We start from the raw sequence: 23,962 nt of genomic DNA on the forward strand, positions 1-23,962 counted from the left end.
AAAATGAAGGAGCCTTGCCAGATTCCAAGCTTTTCTCTTTGCTGTGTTGTGTGGGCTGCAGTATGTATTTTGCTGATGCTGGGCATCACAACACCAATATTATTTTTGACAATAAAAACTGTAACAGGGGCTGTAATTCTGGCAGTTTGCTGGAGTTATACAGCAAAACCTCCATAGAATTCAGTGCTGTTAGAGAAAACTACAGGAACAAAACTATTAGCCCCAAACACCCATTACTAGCAGTCACAATTCAGCAGTACTTTTGAGTCTGTGCTGAAATGAAAAATCTGGGCTTTGAACTGTCAAGCATTTAACATGCTAGGATGTTAGAATAAGGATTTAGTAATATGTGGTGATAATTAAAATGCAGAAAAGTAGAAAGTGTAGTATTGAAATCGCCATGTGTCAGTATATTTTTTCATAACAAGTTAAAGTGATTATTTTCCAGTGCATATTCCAAAAACACCCTAGCAGTAATAGCATTCTTCTTGCACTGTGCTGTATACTGTCACCAACAGCTGTCCCTTTGGTTTATGTATCCTTATTATTTTGAATAGATCTGCCCAGCTGGATTGCTGTGCTTAATTGCCATCAAACTGTGTCTCTGTGCCTTTGGGTTGACTTGCTCTCAATGCACGGCTGCACAGAATCTTCCTGTGGGCTCTGCTGCCCATTTCCTGGGTGTTGAATCTCTGCTAACCTTTGAGATCTCAAAGCTCTCTGGTTTTTCAGTGGAAGAACTCTCCTTTGTGTAAGCTTGAAGTGATACAAAGCAGAGCCCTCAGAGCAACTTGCTGACTTTATGTCCACTGAGACGTTTGGTGATCTATTGGTTTCATAACCTCAACCACAATTCGTATGATATAATACAAAGATCCCTAAGCAATATTCAATGGGTTCATTTTTCTTTTCATCCTCATAGATATCCCACATATTTTTCTTTTTTCCTTTATTTGGAATAATAATAATAATAATAAAAAAACGTTTTTATGATAAACTGAAGACAAGCAGTCTTCACATGTTAGAGTTGTTGATAATATATGTGTATAATGTACATGGGCCAGATTTGGGAAACTGATTTGGGATCTTTAACTGCCGCCCTCTATCTCATGCCATTGGGGAGTGCAGCTTGTGTGTTGGATCTAAGTACTTAAGCAGTTATCAAATGTTTTGGTTTAATTACAACACTGTTTAGCAGCAAGCTAATAGTAATTTTATATATGAGAGCCAACTCAACTTTGTCAGCTTCAGTGTCTCAGTAGTGGAAATGCTCAATGTTTCAGTCCATAGGAAGTGGAAAACAGCAAAGACGCCTGCTTTTCACTTTTCTTCCCCAGGAAGACTCAAAAAAAACCATGAGTTGAAGGCAGGGCAATAATGGCATGAACTATGTTGTTCACATTTGTTTTCTTCAGTGCATGTAAATGGTTACTCTCTCACAGTCACACATTGATGTACACACACATTCCCATGCTCTGTGACCTCCACAGTACAATCTCTCCTGCATGCAAGCTAAATTTAAGTAAAATGTCTTAATTTCAAGAACTTGGACATCCATTAAATCAAAGTTTGAGCATTTTGCTTTATTATTGTTCATCAGAGTATTAAGGCAACCAGTATTTTAATATTTGCATTCTGAGTTGCTCAAGCACAAATTGATACAGCTACAACAGAACTTGGAACTGGCAGCACTTTCAGTCACAACTGAACAATTGTGTGGAACCTGTGCTGTGCTTGGTGCTAAGTATGGGTAAGGAAGGTTAGCTTAGCAAGAAGAGCTGAGTCTGTCTGAGAATAACATCCTGCTGGTCTATTCGGGTGGGTTCTGGATAACAATCAGCAGATACTCCTTATCTGCAAAAGCATTTAACAGTGCTTTGTTAAAATATTTTTCCTTCTTTCCTCGTAAGCAGTCCTTAGTTGATTTATCTTCTTTTTCTTTAATATAAGGAAAAAGCAATAATATTCATGTAATTTTCAAAATTACGCCTTTTAAAAACAAAAAAAACCCACAACAACCAGATTTCAGATTAAAATTGTAACTGTAACATTTAAAATTAGCAAGCAGAATATTTGCTTTCAAGAAACTAAATATATTTAAACAAGAAGCAGACGGTCACAAGATAAGCGCTTGTTACAATAAACTTATGGCATCTGCAGCCTCTTCTGCAGGTGCAGGAAACTTCTTTCAGTTCACTATTAGCTTTATTCAGAATTGAGAACCCCATTTAGAGACTAAAATAGCAGAAAAGGTTTGAGTAGACCTTTATTATGAATAAATTCGAAGCATGCCAGGCTTTGCCAACTAATTCTAAAAGTCTGGGGAAGTTTTTGAGGAAATTCTGTTGGAGAGCTATTTATTATCTATTCTAAAAGAAATATTTAAGTGAATTTATTAGGGTCATATTTGCTTTAAGAAATTAAGAAGTTAAGTCTACCTCTGGGCTTGTTTTGTTGCCCACAAGCTTGAATGCTGTAAATCTGGTACATTAATAGCACTTGTTTCCATGCTGAATAGGTAGCTTTCTTTTCACGTGTGTTTAAAATATGTTTCCTATGGTAGCTTTACTGGTGAACAGTTAAAAGAAACTTTTCTGTCACTTTAAACAGAAACGTTACCTGGAGCTACCATGATTTCATGTTTCTTTGATCTGATCCTGAGGAAGGTTAGATCATTCTGAGGATCAATATCTCTCACTGTGCTCCTCGCTTTCATGGTGAGCTGATGAAGGAGACCTGCATAGTGCACTGCTGTTGAGTTATCAAGAGTTGTTCTTATTGGAATTCCTGAAAAGAAATAATTTTCTCGTTCGGCCATTTAGTTAAGTTTCTTATTTATTTACAGCAGAGTTTAAAACAACAACAACAACAAAGGTTTTCATGGTTTGTTTTTTTTTCTCCTGCTTTGCAGCAAGGAGTTGCTCATTGCAGGTATCTTTGTGTCTTTTTAAAGTGTAACTTACATTAATCAGCGGCAGTTAAGCATTGCGTTGCCTTATAGAGCCATTGAAAGAGTAATTGCTGTTCAAGGCTCTTAAATTCAAATTCCCTTCAGTAGTCCTTAACCAGCACCGGTGCTTCCTCAGTTTAAACACTGTCCCTGAGTTTGTTACTTTGGCCCCAGGAATGGGTATGCAGTGATGGAAGTTCTTCTTCCAGCCAAGTACCAAGAGCAGCCTAAGGGCCGACGTGGTGTGTGTGCTTTAGACAAGCAAAGCCACTCTGGAACCATCCAGCTGCATGCAAAATATTGACAGTGTATTGATCCTAACTATTAAAATATGATTATGTAAGATTAATTTTCAATGATTCAATGAGTCATTGTTTTTCAATGAATTTTGTTAATCATGCTTTTTATATTAACAGGCTACCAAGTGAAGCTGGATGCATAGGGTTCATAGTAATCTTGCAAGTGTAAAATAAGTGTTTGGCTTTAATAAGCTTGTTTCACTAATAAAAAAATTATTTGACCTACGAACAAAGACAATAGATTAGAAGTTAACAAGGCAGTTTTCCTAGGTGGACAGGATAGGGATACAAGCGTAGAGTAAAATGACTCAAGTTGAAGAGTTTGATTTACGGAATAAGAATTAACGTGCAAAGATAGGGAATGGCAGGTAAAGACTTGGAGGGAAATGAACAAAAATAACAGAACCTCCTCAGATATTAGACGATTCCATAATTTTCCTAGCAGAGCATTATTTGAATCACTTGAAATCAGTGCTGTCATGAGAAATAATCCTGTGTTGGCGGGATACTTAGTGAAGCTTAACAGGATGACCCAGCATGTACTTTGTGTGTAATGTTTATTACGCAGATCAAAAGAGGTTTTGCAAAAACAAAAGAGGTGCTCACGAGCACTGCATTAGCATGAGAATATCTATATAATCATAGCATTAAATAGTAAGTCACTTACAAGCAGCAGTGAATGTGTCAGGGTTATATGACCTCTTATCTAAATGACCACTTCAGCAAATACAGCACTTTTAATGAAAATGGTAAATGTTAAATGATTCTCCAAGGTCTAATAATTACTTGAAAATGAGTTGACACTAGTGACGTTCTCAGATGAAAGCTAAACTGTGCTTACTTTAGGACAAATGCTCTTTGCTTCTGCCCCCCAAATTAGAGAGAAGCAAATAAATCCTTCATTAGAAATGCTGCAGAGTGATCCTTCACAAATGAAAATCTCCAACTGTTGCTGTCCTTTACAAAATGAACAATGTATGCTTAGCGTGGTGTTTCAATGAAAAACTCAACCTTGAATGTTAAAATAAATGACAGGCAATATTAGCTTCAGGAATCTTTCGTTTGCTGTTCCATCTGAATGCTGCTATACCAAAGTTATTACCCATACTATTAAGAAACCTTTGTAGAAGATAAGAATATCTGCACTCCTTAGATGGAGCAGTGCTGCTTAGGGGTAGGCATGCTATGAAATTATGCAACTACATATCTGCTTTGAGATTTAGTTTGTGGAATCTGATTTCTTGGTGTGTTGAGTACATCCTCATGGAGTTCAGCATCCGTTGTGTTTGCAGTTGGTGTAGGAAGACTTCTAAATGAGAAGCTAAAACCAAGATTCCTGAATGAGTCTGCCTAATGGAATTCAGTCTGGCCATGTTTTGCAGGTTTATGAGGGCAGGGAAGTTTGAACAGGACATGGTGGGGAGACTTTACATCTTGTCTTGAATGGTATAATGCCCCAAACCCCCCACCAAAGCTGTGCTCTGGAGTGTTCTTCCTCCTTTGTAAATCAAAGTTGAGACAGAAGGAGCATATAAGAGCCTTTGAAATCACATAGTGTTGTCAGGAGAATTCTTCACAGCTGTATCTGAGTGTCCCTCAATAGCACAACTGCACCAGTAGTAAGTACATGTGAGTGTACTGCTGCAGTTGTACACCAGAGAGGAAAAGCATACTTGACCTACTTGCTAGGAACTCAACTGTGCCAAGATACTGAGCATAAATCTGTTGTTTTTCTATTAGATTACATTGGTGCTTTTGCCATCATAAATGTATCAGTCTGTAAACTGGGCAAGGATCATCTGTGTTACCTAAGAGTTGATTTTGTTCTTTTTTAGTTTGTAGCTACGTAGATAAGTCACTTTCTATTTAATCAGGATACAGAAATAGTTCAACCAATACCAGTTCTGAAAACAGCCTGTGTTTTGAGGTTAGGAAATACTTATATCCAGAAATGAGCACAAAGAAGGCTTTTGGTTACTGTTTGCTGGGCTGTGAGCTTCTGGGCTTGCATCTATTCTGTGTACAAGGGCATGTTTTGCTTAGCATGCCCAGGCATGCAGAACAGTTGTCCAGATTTTCTGAAAACGAAGTAACATTCAAGTTTCGTTCTTAGTGTTGTTTCTACTTGCTAAACTGCTGGCAGTGCAGTGTGTTTTTGAGGGTGTTGTAGAAGTGAACCAAATTTCAGGCAAGGTCACTGCGTTGTCTGATCTGTGAGGAATGATTCAAAGATCAACCTGAAGCCTAGCTTCTGAAAACTGGTTTCTGTGATGAGTTTTGCTTTGGCTTGTGGTTTTGCATCCCAACCAAAGACTGCATGACAAGAATCTTCCTTTTCCTCACCCCATAACACAGTTTAAAGAACTTCTGAGTGTTCAGTAGAACCAAGGAATGGTTCCCAACAACGGAAGCCCAACTTAGTAGACACATCACCCCTTGTTTGCTCTTTCCTGACTTTACAGAAGAATCAAGGCAGCAGTGAATTTGTGCGAATACAAAGGATTTGGGGCTGAAAAACACCTGTCAAAACAGCTTAGTGCCACGTGTTCTGCCTTCTGTAACCTGCTGAGTGATGTTCAAGCTATGGTGCTGAAAAATGAGATGCCATTTAGTCAGACAAGGAGATAATTAGCAATACTTAAGTTCTGAAGCTACATGAAGGTTGCACTATGAGTTATTTCATCAGCTTATGCCACAGCTTTCTGCGTCCCATGGACCTGAACCGTAGCCTGCATCACGAGGGCACCAGGACACGGCTGCAAGCTGTGCTGCTCTGCCTTACAACCTGACACGTGCTCTTGAGAGCGTCTTCATAAAGCACTGCAAGCAGACTGCTTCATCGCCTCGCTGTCTCCGCAGGATTGGGTTCACTGCACTGGGGAAAGCCGAGGGTGCTTTACCTTCTGCATTGACAACCATAGTCGCCACGACCCCTTTGTGCGCTTGAATCTTTTTTAGGGTTTCCTCCGTTTCAGCCTACGGGTAGAGAGCACACCACAGCACCACAGCTCCCGCCCGGCCGCCCCACCCCGGGGTCCGCCCGCAGCCCCCTCCCTCCCCAGCGCCGTTCCCGTCCCGGGGCAGCGGGAGGAGCAGCGCCATTACCAAGGCCGGGCCGCTGGGGGGAGCGGCGGAAGTGACGGCGGGAGCGGAGCGGTGCGGCTCGGGACGAGGCGGGAAGCGGCGGCTGGCTGTCGTCGGAATGGCCTTTCACTGCTCGAGCTGGCGAACTGCACAAGTGTGAAACTGAATTAAAGGACTGACGCGCAGGGTGACAGGTTGGAAGGGACAGAGGTGATCCTGGCCCCAGTAACCAGGCAGGCAGTTCCAGTGGCCCAGAAGTTTCTCTCAACACTGCTGCTTTCCTTCATGGAGGCACGATGCTTCAGTCTTTCTGAAACCAGTGCAAATATCAGCTCGGCTTTGCAGACAAACAAACACACACACAAAAAAAAAAAGACAAAAAAAAAAAAAACAACAACAAAAAACAAAACAAAACAAAAACAACAACAAAAAAAAACAAACAACCAAAAAAACCCACCAAACAGTACGTGAAGTGGCAGCTAGCACGATGCAGGAGCGCTCTTGTAAGCGTTATTTATGCTGAGGATGAAAGGATGAAACGTGAGGACCCTCACAGGTGCTCAGGTTGGGCTTGGCTCAGATTTAGACTTATAACAGTAAATGAAGGTGTTTTCTTGAAATACTGAGAATTCAGATTCCAAGCAACAGGTATATAGAGATATATATCTTGGACACAGTAGTGAATACAATATTAGGACTGGGGTGTTGCTGCTTGAGAAACAGAAGTGCTTCCTAGCCTTGGGAGTGCTTCCCAGTGAGTTTGAATATGTTAGTAAAAGCAGCAAGTGAACCCCTTAGATATCAGATGCTTGGACTGAGAGTGTGGTGTTTGAACTCTTAAAAGTTGTGATTGCCAATTAATTTTGAGGCAAAGCATCAACAGAAAGGTAGAAAATACTTACAGCTATTTCTGTATTCTTCAGGCTGTGGCAGAAGATGCAATTCTGCTCATGGGAACAAGGAAGAGGACTGCTGGTAAGTCCATGGGAATTTAATTCCTTCCTTGCTTCTTGAACCTGGAGGCCCAGGAAGAGGGAGGGAGGAGAGAAGTGCTGTGTCACTGGATACACTGTGCTATGCAAGTGCTGTAAACAGTCTTGCTTTGCTCCTGGTCATTATGAAACAGCATAAATTAATTCAGTTTGGGAAAAACATTGCTTTTATGACTGATAATCTTGGTATCAGGTAACTCTAAAGCTCTGCAAGCTGTTATTGTAGCTTCCCTGCTTCCTTCCTTGTCCGTACTTAGGATCTCTAGAAGTTTTCAGTTTTGTTGGACTATAAAGTGAAATGAATCAATGTCTGATTGGTAATAATACAGGAAAAGCTGAAAAAATTAGCTGTTTGTTTTTATTTCTAGATAAATAGCCATGATGGAAATTCAGTGGAATCAGTTCATGTTCCATAGTAGTTGAAAGCTTGGAGTCCGCTCGTAGATTTTTAGCTCACAGCCCTTATGAATATATACAGTAAATAAATGGTTTGATACAAGGTGATTATTTTGATGCAGTTCTGAAAGAAAGAGAAATGCAAAATGTGTTCATGTGAACTAGAAGTCTGAAATCTTTAGCACAGGTATGTCGCTAGAAATTACATTGCTTATCAGTCATGCATCAACCATTGAATGGGGGATACAGATGGGGTTTATTGCTCACAAAATCAGTGGGGTGATGCAATCTCTTCTGTGCTAAACGTAAAAGTGACCTTCCCCAGGAGCTGCTGACTTGGAATGATGCTCATTGCTGTTTCAGTGTGCCGTGGGTGGGCTCTGAGTCCTTATGTCAACTGAAGAAGTTCTTACATATTTCTGACTTGCACACTTGTGGTGAATGATCTGCAATAGTTGAAATCCATTAAATAAATGATGAATTGCAAGGTATTAATTTGCTAACGCGAGCAAATTGAATTTGGTTGTTGCTCCTGAGGGTCAATGAGAAGACATTTCCTGCAGTGGAGCTTCTTGTGTGCTGTTTTTTAGTGGTCTTATACTATAGATGCACTTTTCCTATATAAAACTATGCAGAGTAGTATCGAGGGCTTGAAAAAATCTTCAGAAGAAATTTGAGCGAACTGTTGCTGTACTGGGTAATGATATCTCCTCGTTAATTTATTTTATGGACTCTGTGGGAACGTGCTCTGGTGTTTCAGTTGGTGTTAAGATTGAAATTAAGATTGAATCAATTTATAATGTCACAATAATTGGGTAGGAAAGCAGAGCGCTTTAATAAAGCAGCTGCTTAACCATGAAAGGAAGATTCTGTCAGAGTTTTTGGTGCATACAGGTGGAATCATTCAGTGTTTTGTTTAAAAAAATCTTTCACAATCTCACTGTCTGTTAACAAAGTTTGATTTTAATCCTCTGTTACCTCAACGAATTCAAATATTATGAACTGAAGAAATACGTTTAAATTGTCTGCCATGTTCCTCATATGCCTACAGTTTTTAAAAGCTACTGTGTAAGTGAATGGTAAAATGGAAATTCACTCAAAACCTCTGCGTGTGAAGATTCCTTTCCCAACTTTCGAGAGCAGTTTCCCATGCTTTTTCCCCGCCGTGTGAGGAATTTACAGCTTAAATCCTCTAGATGGTGCTACAGCTATAGTATATTCCAGTGAAGTCGATGGTAAGTTTGGATGAAATCCTTGGGCTTGCTGAAAGGCCATCCCGTTTAAGTCGCGTATTGTACGAAAGGATTACCGACTTCAGCTAGGCTGCCGTTTCCAGGTTTATGCACGGTATGATCAGCACAGGTTGATTACTTATCCTCAGATAGGTAAGAACAGAGCAAAGACTTTAGAGATATCGGAGACTTGCAGGAACTGTTCTGTGGTCAGATTATCCCCTCCTCGCCCCAAGTGCCTGTAACGCACCTCCGTTGTGCATCCATCCCTGGAGTGCTGCTGTGGGCAGAGGTGTCCAACTGCAGCCTGCCGTGCTGAGTAAGTGACAGCAATAAGGGCCTCTTAAGGCATCCAGCAGATGTTACTGCTTTTGTATGCTAATGGAAACTTTACGAACCATTCTGTTCCTTCTGAGAGCTGATGTAAGTACATGAAAATCGCTTCCTTATATCAAGAGCAAATTGATAATAGCCTTGGTTCACTTGTAGAGGCACTTTATTTGATAATTGCTGAAGGCTTATGCAGAGCTTCGTCAAAATTAATATTTGGTATTCTGCCAGCTTTCCATGTACTGAAGCAGCTGAGCAAAGTCTGAGTTGTGAGCACTTTGCTACCTGCGTTTTTAAGCCCTCTGTTTTGGAGTTGGGGCTGGGATGTGAATCTGCTCTATTGTGTTTCCTTTCTCACCTGTGTTCTCAAGGTAGCCACTCACAGTCCCTGCTACTGTGGTTATTTCAGTGTGTAGTTTATTCACAAGCTCATCAGAAAGAAACATCAGCTCATCAGTGGTTCTCCCAAACATGGGAGCGTTGGATGGCCAAATGTGTTGTTTTGTGTGGTCCTCCATGAATATATAATAACAAAGAATTGTACATCGCAAAGGAAGATGCTGTGCAATATACACTAACGTTCCATAGTCCTGCTCTGGTAGGAGAATACTCTCTGAAGCAATAAAAATGTAGAGAATGGCTCTGATGATGGCTGAATCGTACTGAGGTTAATACTGTTGCTGCTGATGAGGGCTGTGTTGTTCTTTAACTTCTATGGAGACAAGAATAATGAAAACACAGGGGTATAATCCTGGAGAGAACCAACTATCCACTCTTTGTTGTAACAGAACCTTACAGAGATGTAGACCATCTATAAAACAAGTAGAGAATTGAGGTAAAATTTATTAACCCATATTGACATTTTTTTTTGGATAAGAAAAGAGCTATATTTCCCATTATTGAGTGTTCTGGGTGTATTTTATGGAAGTTCCAATGAAAACACAGCCCTGGAATGTGAGCTGTAGTTGTGTGCTATATTCTCATGTTTGTTATTTCTTCATCTCAGTTTGATCCAGAAGTAGGAGTTCCAAAAGAACATAAAAACTCAGTGTTTTAAACCTAGGACATCTGAAAACACCTCGGTAAGCATATGGGCATAATTAGATGTAATGAGAATGATAACAGCTCCCTTACTAGAGATAGACTGCCTGGAGCAGTTTTGTTGTTGCCTAAAGGCTTTTTTAGATATAAAGAGAGTTTGTGAAGTTAATTCCTAAGAGTTTCTGAAATGTAGCTCACAGAACTGAGCATGAAGTACGGGATGCATTAGGTTTAGTGCAGCTGGAGCTGTGTTCTTGTTATGGGAGTTTATTTTGTATTGGTTTTAATCCTTTTTCTTTTTAGGGGTCTTAAGATTGTGTATCTATGTCCAAAAGCAAAAAATAAATCCAGTAATAAAACAGAAATCTTTCAGGAGAGATGTGTGGGCACACTAAGGCTCCTTGGGAGGAGTAAGGATTTACACCACACTGAGTTATTTCATAGCCCGGCACTGCAGCCTCACCACTCACATTCTCCCTGCGTATGTCTCTCTAACTTTTTGACCCTTTAAATACTGTGATCACCTTCTTCAGTTCCATGTGAGATTACCAGTAAAACGGGTTATGCAGTGCAGTCCTTCTGCAGCTAGAAGGCTTACTAAAATTGCAGCAGAAAGGCAGTGCCGAATGTGCGGTGGAGCAGCGTCAAAGCAGCATCCTGTGACGAACTTCTCCAGCGCTCTTGGAACTGGCAGGCTGTCAAGTAAATTTAAATATATGACTTTGACATCATTAGAGTGAAACCAGAAGCCACGGTGAAATACCGTATGCTGTCTTTCATGTGGTGGAAATGCTTCTATGTGGCTGTACATGTAAATTAAAATATAGCCCCTGGCACATGGTTTCTAAGTAACCAACATATAAACACGGGTACATGCTCTCCAAACACCACTTGCATTACACCATCAATCATGAGCATGGGATTCCGTGTTCTCTTGCAAGTGGATGCTTTGGTGCATCATGTGTAGCAGTGATCCACGGTGCGAGGGCAGCGCTGCTGCCAGGTGCTGAATGCTGAGATCCCCATCCCATCTAATCCGGGGCCTTTCCCCTGCTTTGAGTGTCATGTTAATGTTTTCTCAGAATAGAGTACCTTGCTTCTTGAATATAAGTTTTCATGAGAGCTCACTGGGAAGGGCAGTTTGCTTTGTTTCTCTTGGGAAGATCTCATCTCCTATGCAAACTGGCCTTTAGAAGCTGCCACTTACCAGGCTGTGTGAGCAGATTACAGTCAGGGATAGCGCGTTCCGGAAGCCTGCTGAACCTTGGGGAAGCTATGAAAGAGGGATCTGCAGCACCAGAAGGTGGTGATGTCCGTCCTGTTATCCCAACATCCTACTGTCTGTCTGCATTTATGCAGTATCCAGCTTCAGCTCTTCTCTACATTTGGAGAAGTTTTCTGATCATCTAAGCAGTTTTTCTAAACCTCTGTTGCTCTGCGTGTTTGGATCTTTTTCTTGGTCTCTCCTTTTATAGCTGTTTTACTTTGATCCATTATTTAATTTTTTAAACATGTTTCTCATCTCATCCACCTAGAGTGTGCATGAATAAAAAATTCAAAAGTCTTGCCAGCTTCCTTATGTGCATCAGCCATTGTGAGAAAATCAGTGCAGTGGCAATTCAGTCCTTAAGTGTTATCACAGTCTGTAAGTGGCTCTGCAGAGTGATGGTATTTACAGGCTTCCAGGCTGTGATTCTTTGATTAAAGAAGAGATCTCTGCTGTGGTAAGACTCTCTTTGGCAGCAGTGTTGTAGTGTCTTCTTCCTCTGCTCCGACAACTGAGTGTGAGCCTTTTTGGCTTCAGTAGCCCAAAGGTTTATACTGAGCAAACCTCTCAGGCTCTCATGTCAGCATAATAAATATCTTAATTTCTTCACTTAAAATCCTCTTAAAGAAATGCCAGCAATGGTTGTCATGCAAATGTTGGAAAAAGACTTGAGAGTAACTTTCATTCATATCAAATTTACAATCGAACTTTATTTGTGACTCCAGGCTGAGCTCACCAGGTGTAACTGGTTTCAGCAAGCTCCCTGGGCAGGTAGAATACCACTGGGGCAGGTAGAGTGCAGCACACCTCAGTCTCCACTGGCGTTGTTTGGTTGTTTGCTCTGTTGTTTTTTAACATGTGTATACATATGTTTTAAGTTGCATCAGATGGATATCATTTTTTCAGGAAGTTGACTTCTAGCTCTTTATCTGGCAAGCTGCTGTTATGTATGTTGTGTTCTCTTAGGTTTTAATTTGAGGGCCTTATTTTGCCGTTCATAGCATGGCTCAATTGTGCTGATATCTTCAGGTGCAATTTTTAGTGTGTGGGAGTGATATTTGGCTTCAAGGGCTGTAAGGAAAACTATTAGAATATTGGCAACTATTAGATATGGATCCTGGGATGGATTTAACTGATCATCCAATGCCAGCTGAAATTTTTATAGCGCAGATTGTTTATAATGTGTGATGCTGCGTATTGAGCGCAGCTCTTCTTAAGAGGCTTTCCTCTACCTGCTTACAGTGACGTAACTGCCCTGCCTAGGGCTGCACGTTGAGAACTGTTGGTGGTGGGTCCCCAGAGTGGGCTGCTGAGTGATGGCATTGATGCAGTAGGTGTGATATTGAAATAGTGCTTACTGATCAACCAAGACTGATGGAACGTGGAGCCATGAGAAGGCGAGCCTCCATTCCACGTCTAAAGGAAATAAGCAAACAGGTGTGGTTGTGGTTTGTGCCCCAGTGCTTTGTGTGTGATGAGAGTCAATCGCTTCCTTGTAGGCTCTCTTCATGTGCTTGCACTCTTCCCTCCTGATCCAGTTCTTTTTCCTCTTAAATAAATTCTAAGGGGAGTTTCTGTTCCTCCCTCCCATCATCTTGGATTACATTTAGTGCTGATGAATTTTTGGTGACACAACTGCTGCCATGTCTCTGTGCCTTCAGTGCGCTTTGACTCCTTGACTGCTGACAGGAGGTGCTGAGAAAAACCAATACTTTGAAGAATGTTCTGAACATTTCTCACTGAAAATTTTACTCTTTCTGAGAAATAACCAAGTTGTGTGGTGGTTCTTGCAGTTGGGTAAAGTACTTCAGTGTGGCCTTAGGAATGGAACCTTTAGGATGCTTGCTGCTTTGAGAATGGCACTCGATTAATGTTTATCTTTGTCATGAGTACCTTTTAGCTCGGATTTGATCAACCAGTTGTACCACAGTGATATAGCTCTATTTCTGACCTGGTTTTACGCTCAGTGAGAACGCTTAAAGCTTAAAAAGCTTAAATATGTTAACAGCCTTCACCTGTTTTAGAAAACCTACTCAAGAACTAAAATTGTAAACTATTTGTAAGTATCTAGTTAGCCAGCCACTTTTGGAAGATAAGCTTTGAAGCACTCTGGGCTTTTCTGTGCAACCTTTTAAGTTCCAGCTGGGACTGAATGGTCTTTAATAAGAGCCAACCAAAGCTACAGATTGTAGCCAGTTTACTACAGCTCCTCCACTCTTCCCCACTTGAAACTTCAGCATCTTTTAGGAGAAGCTGTAATAACTGACTTGGCAGACCAAGTACCACTGCTGCCATTTGGCATTTCCCTGCTCAAATTCTATTGAATGACGATTGTTTGGGGCTATCTGGTGTGCATCTAACTCAGAACAAATTACCCATTTTCCTCAATTTCTTTTTTGCTAAACTTAGCAAAAAAAGGGGAGCAAGTCATATTACCATATCACTGGGAAGCTTTAATCTTCTTCCAATGGCTCAGCCCATTACAGCCTTGTATAGTTAGAATGATAGAGAGAATGATGCAAGTTCCACTTCCAGGAAAACAGTGAATTCATATTAGTATATATAAGACCTGAAGAGGGCTGAATATGGTGTAGTGAAGATGATGTGAAGGCAGGCAGTATTCACTGGTGTGTGCAGAAGTTCTTTGGTAAGCACCTGAACCTGACTCGTGCCTCCATCTTGAAGGCTGGATGGAGCATCTGCACTTCAGAATGGATCAGAGCTGTGAGTCTCCTGACCAGTATCTCATGTCTGAGAATATTCTGTGTATTGACATTCGACAGACGAGTGAGAAACACTGCTATGTGCATCCTGAAAAGAAGGTGTCTTGTTTCAGTGCTAAGAGTTCATGTTGGGGATCTTTAGTTCTGTAGACTCACAGTGAATCAGAAGGGATTGGCCTGTTAAAGATGTGTTGTGTGATCTTGAGCAAACTGCTTTGCTTCCCCACGTCTCTGCTTCCCTCCCACTCTGTTGCAGAGCACAGCCTTCTGCTTGTGCTTGCTCCATGCCTTGCACAGCACAGCCCTCGTCTCTGCTGGGGCCTCTAAATACCACCACTGCATAAAACGAAAATAATCCTTCTCACAACCAGGAATGCAGGCTGGGAATTTCAAAAGGGCAGAAGAATGAGTCAGTTTTCATGGACTTGTTTGAAAGTCAAAGCTTTGTGCTCAGAGGCTCAAGGCAGTTTGCCGAGCCCCAGTCCTGTTGCTGTTGGCTTCAGTGATGTAGGACAGCAGAACAGACTCCAGGAATCTTCTGTTATATGTGGCTCCCCTTTTAGATGTCGCAAGGGAGATTTTTAGTGCAGCAGATTGAACCTCAGATAAGATTACATGCTGTAATTACTGCTGGGATTTATTTGTCCAATTCTTTAAGCACTGAGTGGAAAAATGCACATACATCCCTTAAGTAAGGAAAAGGCATATCTGCAATTTTCCACTCTTAACTAAGTAAAGAGTAAGAGGACATGTAAATATGGAAGGGCAAAAAGGTAAATAAATAAAAATTATGGAAACAAACCTTCAGATTTTTCTCATATCTAATAGGAATATTTCAAATAGTTACTGAATGGCTGTAAGGTTTGGGTTTCTAAAGGTTTATTTTTAAGCTGTAAATGTAAACTAAATTAAACCGATAGTTCTAATTAAATTTGTGTTGGCTGTGGTATTATGCTACTTAAGAAGTCACCTGAGACACTCAAGTTGCATTTAAAATCTAGTATTGTAATTAGTGATATCTACATTTATTATGGTGATAACTGCACTTTAATGAGTCTGGTGCTAAACAAAGCTACAAAATCTAGACAGCTCTAATAACCATGTTGGTTTCAACTACACTTTATTTTCTTGGCCGTCCTCTTAGACGAACTTAGATACAAAAACTAAGCTTTAGAAGGCTGATCAGGAGAAGGGGTAGAAGTCAAGGGACAACAGTGAAATACTTCCCCTTGGAGAACTGTTTTGAGATGGAACCATCTGATCTAGTCTGCCACCTCCTTGTCTGAAGTGCTGCTCCAGTTTCCATGCTGAGCGGGGTGTCTTGGAGACTTTCCTTCCTTTATTTCACGTGGTGCCCTAGGAAGGGGGCAAAGCACGGCTGTAGCTAAAATGGGAGCTCTCAGATGCAGTGCCGTCATTCCATCTGTTGGACTTGCTTCTTCCAGTGAAAGCAGAATGTGGGGCTGCTACTGAGGGAATGCTTTCTAGAACTAGTATTCTCTCTGCTGCAAATTCCTCTTATGTGCTTTTTTAATTTTTTCCTAAGTGAGTTTTCTGAGGATCTCTCTGTGTTCACGAGGCTCCATCAGTGTTGGCTGCACCCCTGGTTTCAGCCCATGTTGCACCTTGTTTTCTTTACATGGCCCTTGGTTGGGTTTTTTAGGACATTTGTTCCCTTGGGAAAGAATGGAATTTGTTGTGCTTTCCATATCATCAACTTCAGGTAATTAGCTTCTTATTAAGCAAATGGGGGTGATCATGACAGAGAGTGGCAAATTAAAATTATTTTACGGTGTTTGGGTAGGATGAATTTTCTGTAGGAATATTGAACCAATAGTGGTCTACTAGTTGAGGTATAATTCCTGTTTTAATTCTATGGGCTCCTGGACTGTTTGAGAGGAGGGACACGTCTCCAATCCTAAAGTGAAAAGCGTTTAAGCTTTCCTTGTACTAAGCTGCTGAGTGGTTCTTGGCATAATTTGACTCCTTGCTAAGCTGCAGCAGCATCCTTGGGTTGTTCCAAGATGTGCCTAACTCCTTGGTTTCACATTGTCCTCTTCTTCCAGGTACAAACAAGCTTTACTGGGGTCCTAGCAGCTCTTTCCCTGGAGGTTTTCTCTGTAGCTGTAATCCCCAATTTAAGATTCACTTGCATGGCTTTGACGGTACTGTGCACTGTAAGGGGGCTGAGATCAGGGGAGAAGATCCAACTGAAGGGTTTGGAGTAAATTCTGTAGAACCATATTGATTCCATCTCTATTAAATTCATTGAGTTTTCCCATAAGGGCTTTTTAATTTAACTGTTTCTGAAAAATGCTGCACAAATTACCTGGCAAGAATGCAGTGGAGCTGTAAGTCCTTCGGGCAGTCCCTTAAAGGCAGAGCAGTAAAGCTGGGGGAGCTGCTCACAGCCAGGAGTTCCCATTCCATGAATTTACCGCTTTGTCTGTTTGCAGATTACTGACAAACAGCCTCTGACTTTTTATGAATTTGTTCATTATCCCAAATTATTCGATGCCTGGTTTGTGCAACGCAATTTCAGCTTCAGGGCTGCTGGCAAACTGATCCACAAGTATTGTTTGAATTCCACTGTTTGTAATTCTTACCGAAAAGCCCCATAAAACTCAATAGAGGCCTGGTGTTTTATTTCTGGGCACGTCTATAAAACTTAGCAGAAAATTATATCCTTGCCATAAAATTCTATAGCTTGGTTTAAAGTAGTTATAATTTTCTACTGATTTCTGTGTGGTTTTAGTATCGTTTATATATAACAAATGTTTCGTCGTTCTCAGTCTCAAGTTTTTGTAGTTTCTGAAAGCAGGCAGTTGATGATTGGGATGTAAATCTTTGAAGATTGACCTCTTTAATCCTTGACTTTGTTTGGTCAAACGTCGATTATGTTGATGCCTTTATAAGACCATCCTTCATTATTGGGTGTAAATGGCCCAGTTTGATTCTGTCTGCTATTAATCCTACAACAAAAACTAAGGCATATAAAAAGAGGCCGCCTTATGTATAAGATCATCAGCTTTCTCAGTTGTTTTGATTGGAGTTAGATCCTGATCTGTGGTAGCTCAACAGCCAGCAGGAACTTGGGGTGTTTCTCATATGCCACCTCAAACACTGACTTGTGCTGACCTGCTGAAGGAAGGCAGGGTGGTAGTTCCCTTGCAAACTCTGCTGCTCTGAACAGAGATGTTGCAAGCTGCTCAGATACAGAATGGATTAAAACAGCTCTGGATGATAGTTCTACAGTGCATTGGTGTTTCTGTGATACGTAATAAAATATTTAGTACTTGAACAGGTGGATATAGTTCTAATCCTTCATCAATAGGCCACTAACTTGGCAGAACTTGTGTTTTTGTGGTGTGCTGGCTTTTAAAGCTGGTTATATTGTCCAGTGATTTATCTGCAAGTTGTGCTGTTGAGGAAAGATAAAAATTAATTTATAAAATATGGACTTTTTTTCCTTTCATTAAAACTCTTTTTGTGGATAGTTTTAAGAACCTTAATTCCTTTAGCTGTCCAGCTGCTTCCTCTGGACTGAGATTTGTAGATTGTCAGGTTGAGGTGTAATGGATAAAAGATGGTGGGAGGCTGTGGAAGAGAAAGCTGTTGTTAAAGAACATCAGTTATCACAAGGTTTTTCTGAATCTATGAGGAGAAGATTTAAAAATGTTGATGCCTGTCAGGACATCAGAGTTAGGTCTGCAGCTGTCCTCCTGGGCAAGGATATTTGACTTCTCTCTCAGGTCATGTCCTTATTCCACCGCACCTCTCACAAAGCTGGGACTCTCCTGCCCTGCCTCCTTACATCACCAGGTTTGCAACACTCCTGCAGCGCGTTCATGCGATTGTCAGTGATGTTCTGTGCAGTTGTTTTACTGCTGTCCTGTCCTGTCACAAGAGGTGAGTTGAGCTGGTTTAAGGGAGGAGTGGCAGCTTTTATGGAGTTCCTTTTAACTTACAGGAAAATGAGTTTAAATGGGATCAATTTCTTATTACTCAATGCAGTTAAAAAGAACATTAGAGAAATTTCATCAGCATTAGTTTACTACATTATTAATAAAGTTATCATTAAAATCTCAACAATTGCTCTGCAAAGCTATTTGAACTATCACAGTTATCTTTTATACTTAGCATGGGAATAACTGCAGCATCTCGAACCGCACTGTGGTTCCCACGTGTTTGAAAGCTGGTGTAAATCTGCCATGCCCTTCTTGAGTCTAACATCTGAGTGTTTAACAGCTGGGATGTGCATGCATGTACTGTTTTTAGGTAATCTTATAAATCACGGTAACAGGTAATAAAAGGTAAGTCTGGTAACAAAAAGGTGCTTCATTTTTCTGCCACACTGTCATCAGAGCTTCCTTGATTCATGTTTTGTTATAAGTGTTTTCTTCAGAGTCACCAGTTCTGGAAAAAAATGGGCTTGATTCATTTACATGATAGTACAGAAAATGAAGTTGTACTGTAGTTAATGCCTCTCAGGTTTAGTGTATGTTTCCTAGGGAAGACTACTTAGGCGTTTGGATAAAACCATTAAGAGACTTAATTTCAAATATTGATCTCTTATGCTACTGCATAGCTAAGACATGAAATGGTAAGGTGTTGAGTTCATTCATGGAGGCACCATATTTGTCTTTACGAAGAGTTCACAAAAGCTTTCCTTTCTCTTTCTTTTGCTTTTTCAGATTGAAATGTTCAGCAGTACTGAGTTGCTCTACAGTCTGTAGTTGTATAAGATATGCGTGGACTTGTGGTTGTCGGTGAGCCTTGTTTAAATATCTGGAAAGAAACCTGTTTCAGAAACTTACATATTATCATTGTTTTCCACAGTTTTTGAGCTGCATCTCTAGCACAAAAAGTTTTAAGTATTCGAACCTAAAATACCATGGCTTGCTGAAATGTTTCAGAAATTATCACTGAACTGTTGTTTAAACAATCTGACATTATTCCATGTACATTTCTTTCACTGCTCGAGAGTTAAATTGGCCACGTCCATGCACTCACCAAAGGATGTGTTCTGAGCAAGGAATTCACATACAGGAGTGCTCGAGAACATGAGCTCGTGTATTTATTGTGCTTTAAATGTAAGAAGTGCTGACTGTTCAGTGTTGTTTTTAAAGGATTCTCCTAAATGAAGAACATCATAGGGGGGAAAAGTCCAACAACTTTGTTTTGCTATTATTTTTTTCAGGCTAATGGGAAAGTCTGTTTGCAGTGTCCTTGTGTGCCCTATAGCTTTTTCACATCGTCTTTTGATTTTTTTTTTTGTCAAATTAGTAGACTTATTATTGCATTGAAGAGGTATTTTAAGCCCACAGAGCATGTGTGCAAGCTCTTAGTGGAACTAGCACGTGACATCTAGAAACACTGTAAAATATATTAAAATGGCTAATAAATGACACCCACCCCTTTCCTTGTCCCACCCTAATGTGAGGGAGTAAGGATCTCATGCTTGCAGAGCCTTGTGTCAGGCCTTGCAGAAGTATTTTTATAAGTGGGGACTGGTGCTGCATGGCAGGAATGCCAGCAGGCATTGCCCTCCTGCCAGCACTGCCTGTAATAAAGAGTGTGCCCAGGAACGTGGAAATGTTCTCCCTGCTTTTCCTCCTCCTCTCTCCAAAACCACAACAAATAAAAAACAAAACAAAAAAAACTCAGCCAACCCAAACCTTACAGGTCTCATTCTCTTCTCTTCAACACTCACTGCTGAATCTATTTTGCTGCATTCCTCCCTGCTGTGTGCTGGTACAAACAACAACATCAGGCCCTGGGTGCGTTCATTTGTTTCTTTGATCTGATTTATGCTGCTTACATCTATTGCTGACTTGGGCTTCTTGTTCTGTGCCAAGATAGTTTATGAAACGTAACTGAGTTGTTATTGTTCTCTCTCTTCAGAACAGCAACTGAGAGACAGTTCATCTGTGTCAGTCCATCACTGGCCTCTCCTGTCTCTAAATCAAATCCCCCTTCTCTCCTGACCCATAGGGGCCAGCTGAGCTTCCCTCACCATCATCTCTTTCCTAAAAACTTCAATTATTTTTGCAGCCCTCCGTTGTAAGTTTTTAGTTTTACACATGTTTTCTGCAAACTAAATGTGAACGGAATGATGCATAGTATTGTGAATTTGAACTTTGTTTCTAACAAGATTCCTAAACAGCCTAAACTGATTTCTTCTGTGCTTCTGTAGAATCATAGAATCACCAAGGTTGGGAAAGATCTTTAAGATTATTCAGTCCAACCATTCAACTATCACCAATGTTTCCCACTAAACCACATCACTCAGTACAATATCTAAAGGATAGAATAGGAACATTGGGTTTGGAAATGGGACCTGGCCTTGGCTTTCTAGGTAGAAGATAGCCAAGGAGATGGACTGGTCTAGCAGTCTGCTCCTGGAATCATCCATGTGTATTCAAAAACAACACAAAACTAATCAGAAGAAAAGCCCACATCTGCTGCAGCACTGCCCTCTGTGCCCTACATATGGGTATATTAGGAGAGATGCATTCAGGAGTCTGAGTCAACTGTATTCTGTGGTGTTTTTGATTTAAAAGCGAAGTTGTGAGCATTTGGTGATTTCTTGGGCTATTATCGTGGTTAGGTTCTGTCTTTTATTTTCCTTTTGGAATGCATTTTACGTTCTTGAAATGTACAAACTGAGCAGTACCTCTGAGGACTTTGTAAAGAAAGAACTGTGAAGGACTCCAACCTTGGGGCTGATTACCAGAGGATCCCCACATTCGTTATCTTGGTAATAATTTATTAGTAGAGCTTTGTTCCTCTTTTGACACGGGGAGATTTGGTCATCCTGATCTTTCGCAAGTTCTCAACAGATATCAGAGAATCCAGCTTTTATAAGCAGCATTTCTGCTTGTGAACAGTCACACTCCTTTTCCTAACGGACTGAAAGATGTCCAGGAAAGGATCTGGCAACCAGCACATGACTCACAGAAGTATCACATCTCTGCCTAAGCTGACACCACTTCACTCAGAACACACTTATGGTGAGGCTTCCTGAAGATAGATGTGTTAAGCTTCTGCAAGTGCCTGTCTGCAGTGGGGCTTTTTGAGCTATTTAGAAATATCTTTAGAATTAACTTATCTTCCCAAGAATTTCATCCCTTACTTGTTGTCCTTTCAGTTGTGGAAATACTTGTGAAATTTGTCTTAGCAAAGGCCATGTAAGCTCACTGAGTCAATGACAGGAAGGTGGATAGCAAATAGTGAGTAGTTAGTGAGGAGATGGCTGTTGTTTGATAGCATCCTGGTGCTGCTGGGGGTCAGTGCCTCAGACTGAGGCTACATAGCAGGGAAGCCACAAAGCTTAAAACTGAAGTTACTCTCATTGATCATTATCTTTCTTTGATCTTTCTCTAATCTGTGCTAACAAGGTCATCTCAGACCTCAGGGGTGTGGGTTAGGTTTAAAAAAAGCTTCTCTAGAATGACCTAAATATACTGTTGATACAGATTTTGTGATTAAAATCTTACATTTCTTCAGCAGTTGAAACTCGGCCACTTTACAAAGTAGCACTGAGGTATGAGAAACCTCATCCTTTTAAATTAACCTCTTCATTTAAAAGCTAAGAGCTGCCATCAGAGGCTTGCTGTTTATCAGATGGTTGCATCTTTCCTCTAAGTTGTGTAGAAAAGAACTGGATCTCAGTCCATCCTGGGGCCGAAGAAACTGCGTTCGTTCATCAAGGCAATTCAGAGCAATCTCACTGGCTATGTGAGCTCATGCCAGGCCGACAAACTGCTTAGTGTCAGTCAGGATGAAGGATCCTTCATTTTTCCATCATTCAGCCTTCCAGGAAACATCCTGACCTTCTCAGAAAGACTGGGAAAAAATGTTCCCTGGGACACCGGCAGGCACTGAGGCAGGCTTGAAATGAAGTCGCTGTGCAGCATGGGGAATGTACATAGACTCGTGTGCTCAGAGAGCTGACCAGATGGAGGCCTTGCTTAGATTTCTGTTCTTTTAAGGAAGGTATTTTGTCATGTGTGACTTTTCAAGGAAGAAAAACACAGTTGTTGATTTCTTTTTGAAATTTCCTTTTCCCTTCTCTCTCTTTTTTTTTTTTAATTGACTGTGCTCTTTTTTTTTTATAATTGACTGCTCTCATATTTGGAGAAAAAGGTACAGTCCAAAAAAAAGAAAAAGATGAAACTGAACCCAAACCCTCTGTTTCAGAATGTGATTAAAGAGCTGCATTTCCCCAAGCAGCCGTGTCGCAAGATGCCAAGTGCAGGAGGCGTTAATCATCTGTGCCTTATCTCTATGAGAAGCCATCTTCAAAGGAGAAAGGAGGAGAGCTCTACCCTCTGGAGATAAATGGCATATCGTAAATAGTGCGAGGCACTCAGATACTGTGATTATGAGCTCTATAGAAATACCTATAAATAATATCAGGAGATGCCCAGATACTAGAGCTTACTTATGAAAATAAATAAACCACATAAAAATCTGACAAGATTCAAGCTTCTCTCCTGTGTAAGAACTCTTCACTTCCCTTTTCTCCTTGCAGTCTGGAAGCAGGACTTGCGGTGCAGGGACTCTTAACTTGCAGCCCCTTGACATACTGAAATGAGTCGCAATGTAAGATGACATGAAAGCACCAGCTGAGGGTTGAAAACTCTTACAAGCACACTTAGCTGTGTTTCCTTTCCAAATGTTGAATTTAAAAAGAGAAAGAAGTTCTGCAAGCAGCTTCTAGGATCTGAAGTTTGGGGTTTGTATGTGTGGAACGTGGAGGCACGGATTCTGACGTAGCAGAAGCAAGAGGCATGCTGCTGCCTTCAGAGGGAGCATGAGCTGAAGCCTCACAAAGCTGCTCACAGCAATGCTGCATGAGCCTTGGGGACTTCCCACTTGGCTGCTGGAGGGCTCTTTTATTCAGCATGATCAATAGCTAAAGAAACATAAAAGACGTGTTGATTGGAATAACTCCTTTTTGCTTTGGGATGGTTTTTTTTTCCAGGCAATTTTAAGCTGCTCTAGTTGTGCTTAGTTTTATTTTCTCATCAAATGTTTGCTATTAGTACTACTCCTCTCTTGACATCTCTTATGTGATAAGCAGGTTCAGAAACTCTGAATTACCGTGCTGTGTGTTGACAAGATTGTGGAATTTTTGGCAACATTAACGAGCCTCACCAGCAGTGACATTTATTGCAGTGTGGATATTTGTGAAAGCAGAAAGCACTGCAGCGAACTGAAGAGGATCACTTCTGAATTTGAAGTAATATTTGAGCAGAGCTGATTGGTTTTGCCTAGCAAGGGTGGTGTGTTCAGAGAGGAGCACACACAACTCCCTGTCCTATGAATTCCATCCTGTGCACAAAAGCAAAAGCGTTGCAGTAAGTTGCCATGGACTTTTTCCAGGTTTTAGCAAGTGCTTTTATTTGTCTCTTGTGCTAAATGCTGATTCATTTAAAGAAAATTAATATTTAATCAGCGTTTTAAAAAGGGGAGGAAAGCTCACTTTTTTTTTATATGGTCAATTTTCTTTTACGTCATTGCTCATAAATGAAGAACTAATGAAGTTGGCTGTGTTCAAATTGGTTGTACTAATGGTCTTGATTCAGCACAGTGCTGTTCAGAAGAGAGCAGGATTCCCCTCAGGTAATGCTTTGGAGCATG

General features: G+C 40.8%; 1 protein-coding gene and 1 long non-coding RNA gene across 2 annotated transcripts in view; one reads left to right on the plus strand and one right to left on the minus strand.

The window, feature by feature from the left end:
- Positions 1–1,729: 1,729 nt before the first annotated feature.
- On the minus strand, positions 1,730–6,351 carry DYNLRB2 (dynein light chain roadblock-type 2). The gene is made up of 4 exons (XM_048959049.1): positions 6,313–6,351; positions 6,150–6,225; positions 2,620–2,787; positions 1,730–1,854 (listed from the first exon to the last, which is right to left on the minus strand). The coding sequence occupies exons 1-4, from the start codon at positions 6,349–6,351 to the stop codon at positions 1,811–1,813; spliced, it is 327 nt and encodes a 108-aa protein (XP_048815006.1). The 3' UTR covers positions 1,730–1,810.
- Positions 6,352–6,423: 72 nt separating this feature from the next.
- Positions 6,424–23,962, plus strand: part of LOC125699474 (uncharacterized) — a 129,059-nt gene continuing 111,520 nt past the window's right edge. The window contains exons 1-2 of the long non-coding RNA XR_007379580.1: positions 6,424–6,527; positions 7,257–7,308. This is a non-coding gene — a long non-coding RNA (uncharacterized LOC125699474). The remainder of the gene's footprint in view (positions 6,528–7,256; positions 7,309–23,962) is intronic.

The sequence above is a fragment of the Lagopus muta genome, chromosome 12 (assembly GCF_023343835.1).
Source record: "Lagopus muta isolate bLagMut1 chromosome 12, bLagMut1 primary, whole genome shotgun sequence".
NCBI classification, from domain to species: domain Eukaryota; kingdom Metazoa; phylum Chordata; class Aves; order Galliformes; family Phasianidae; genus Lagopus; species Lagopus muta.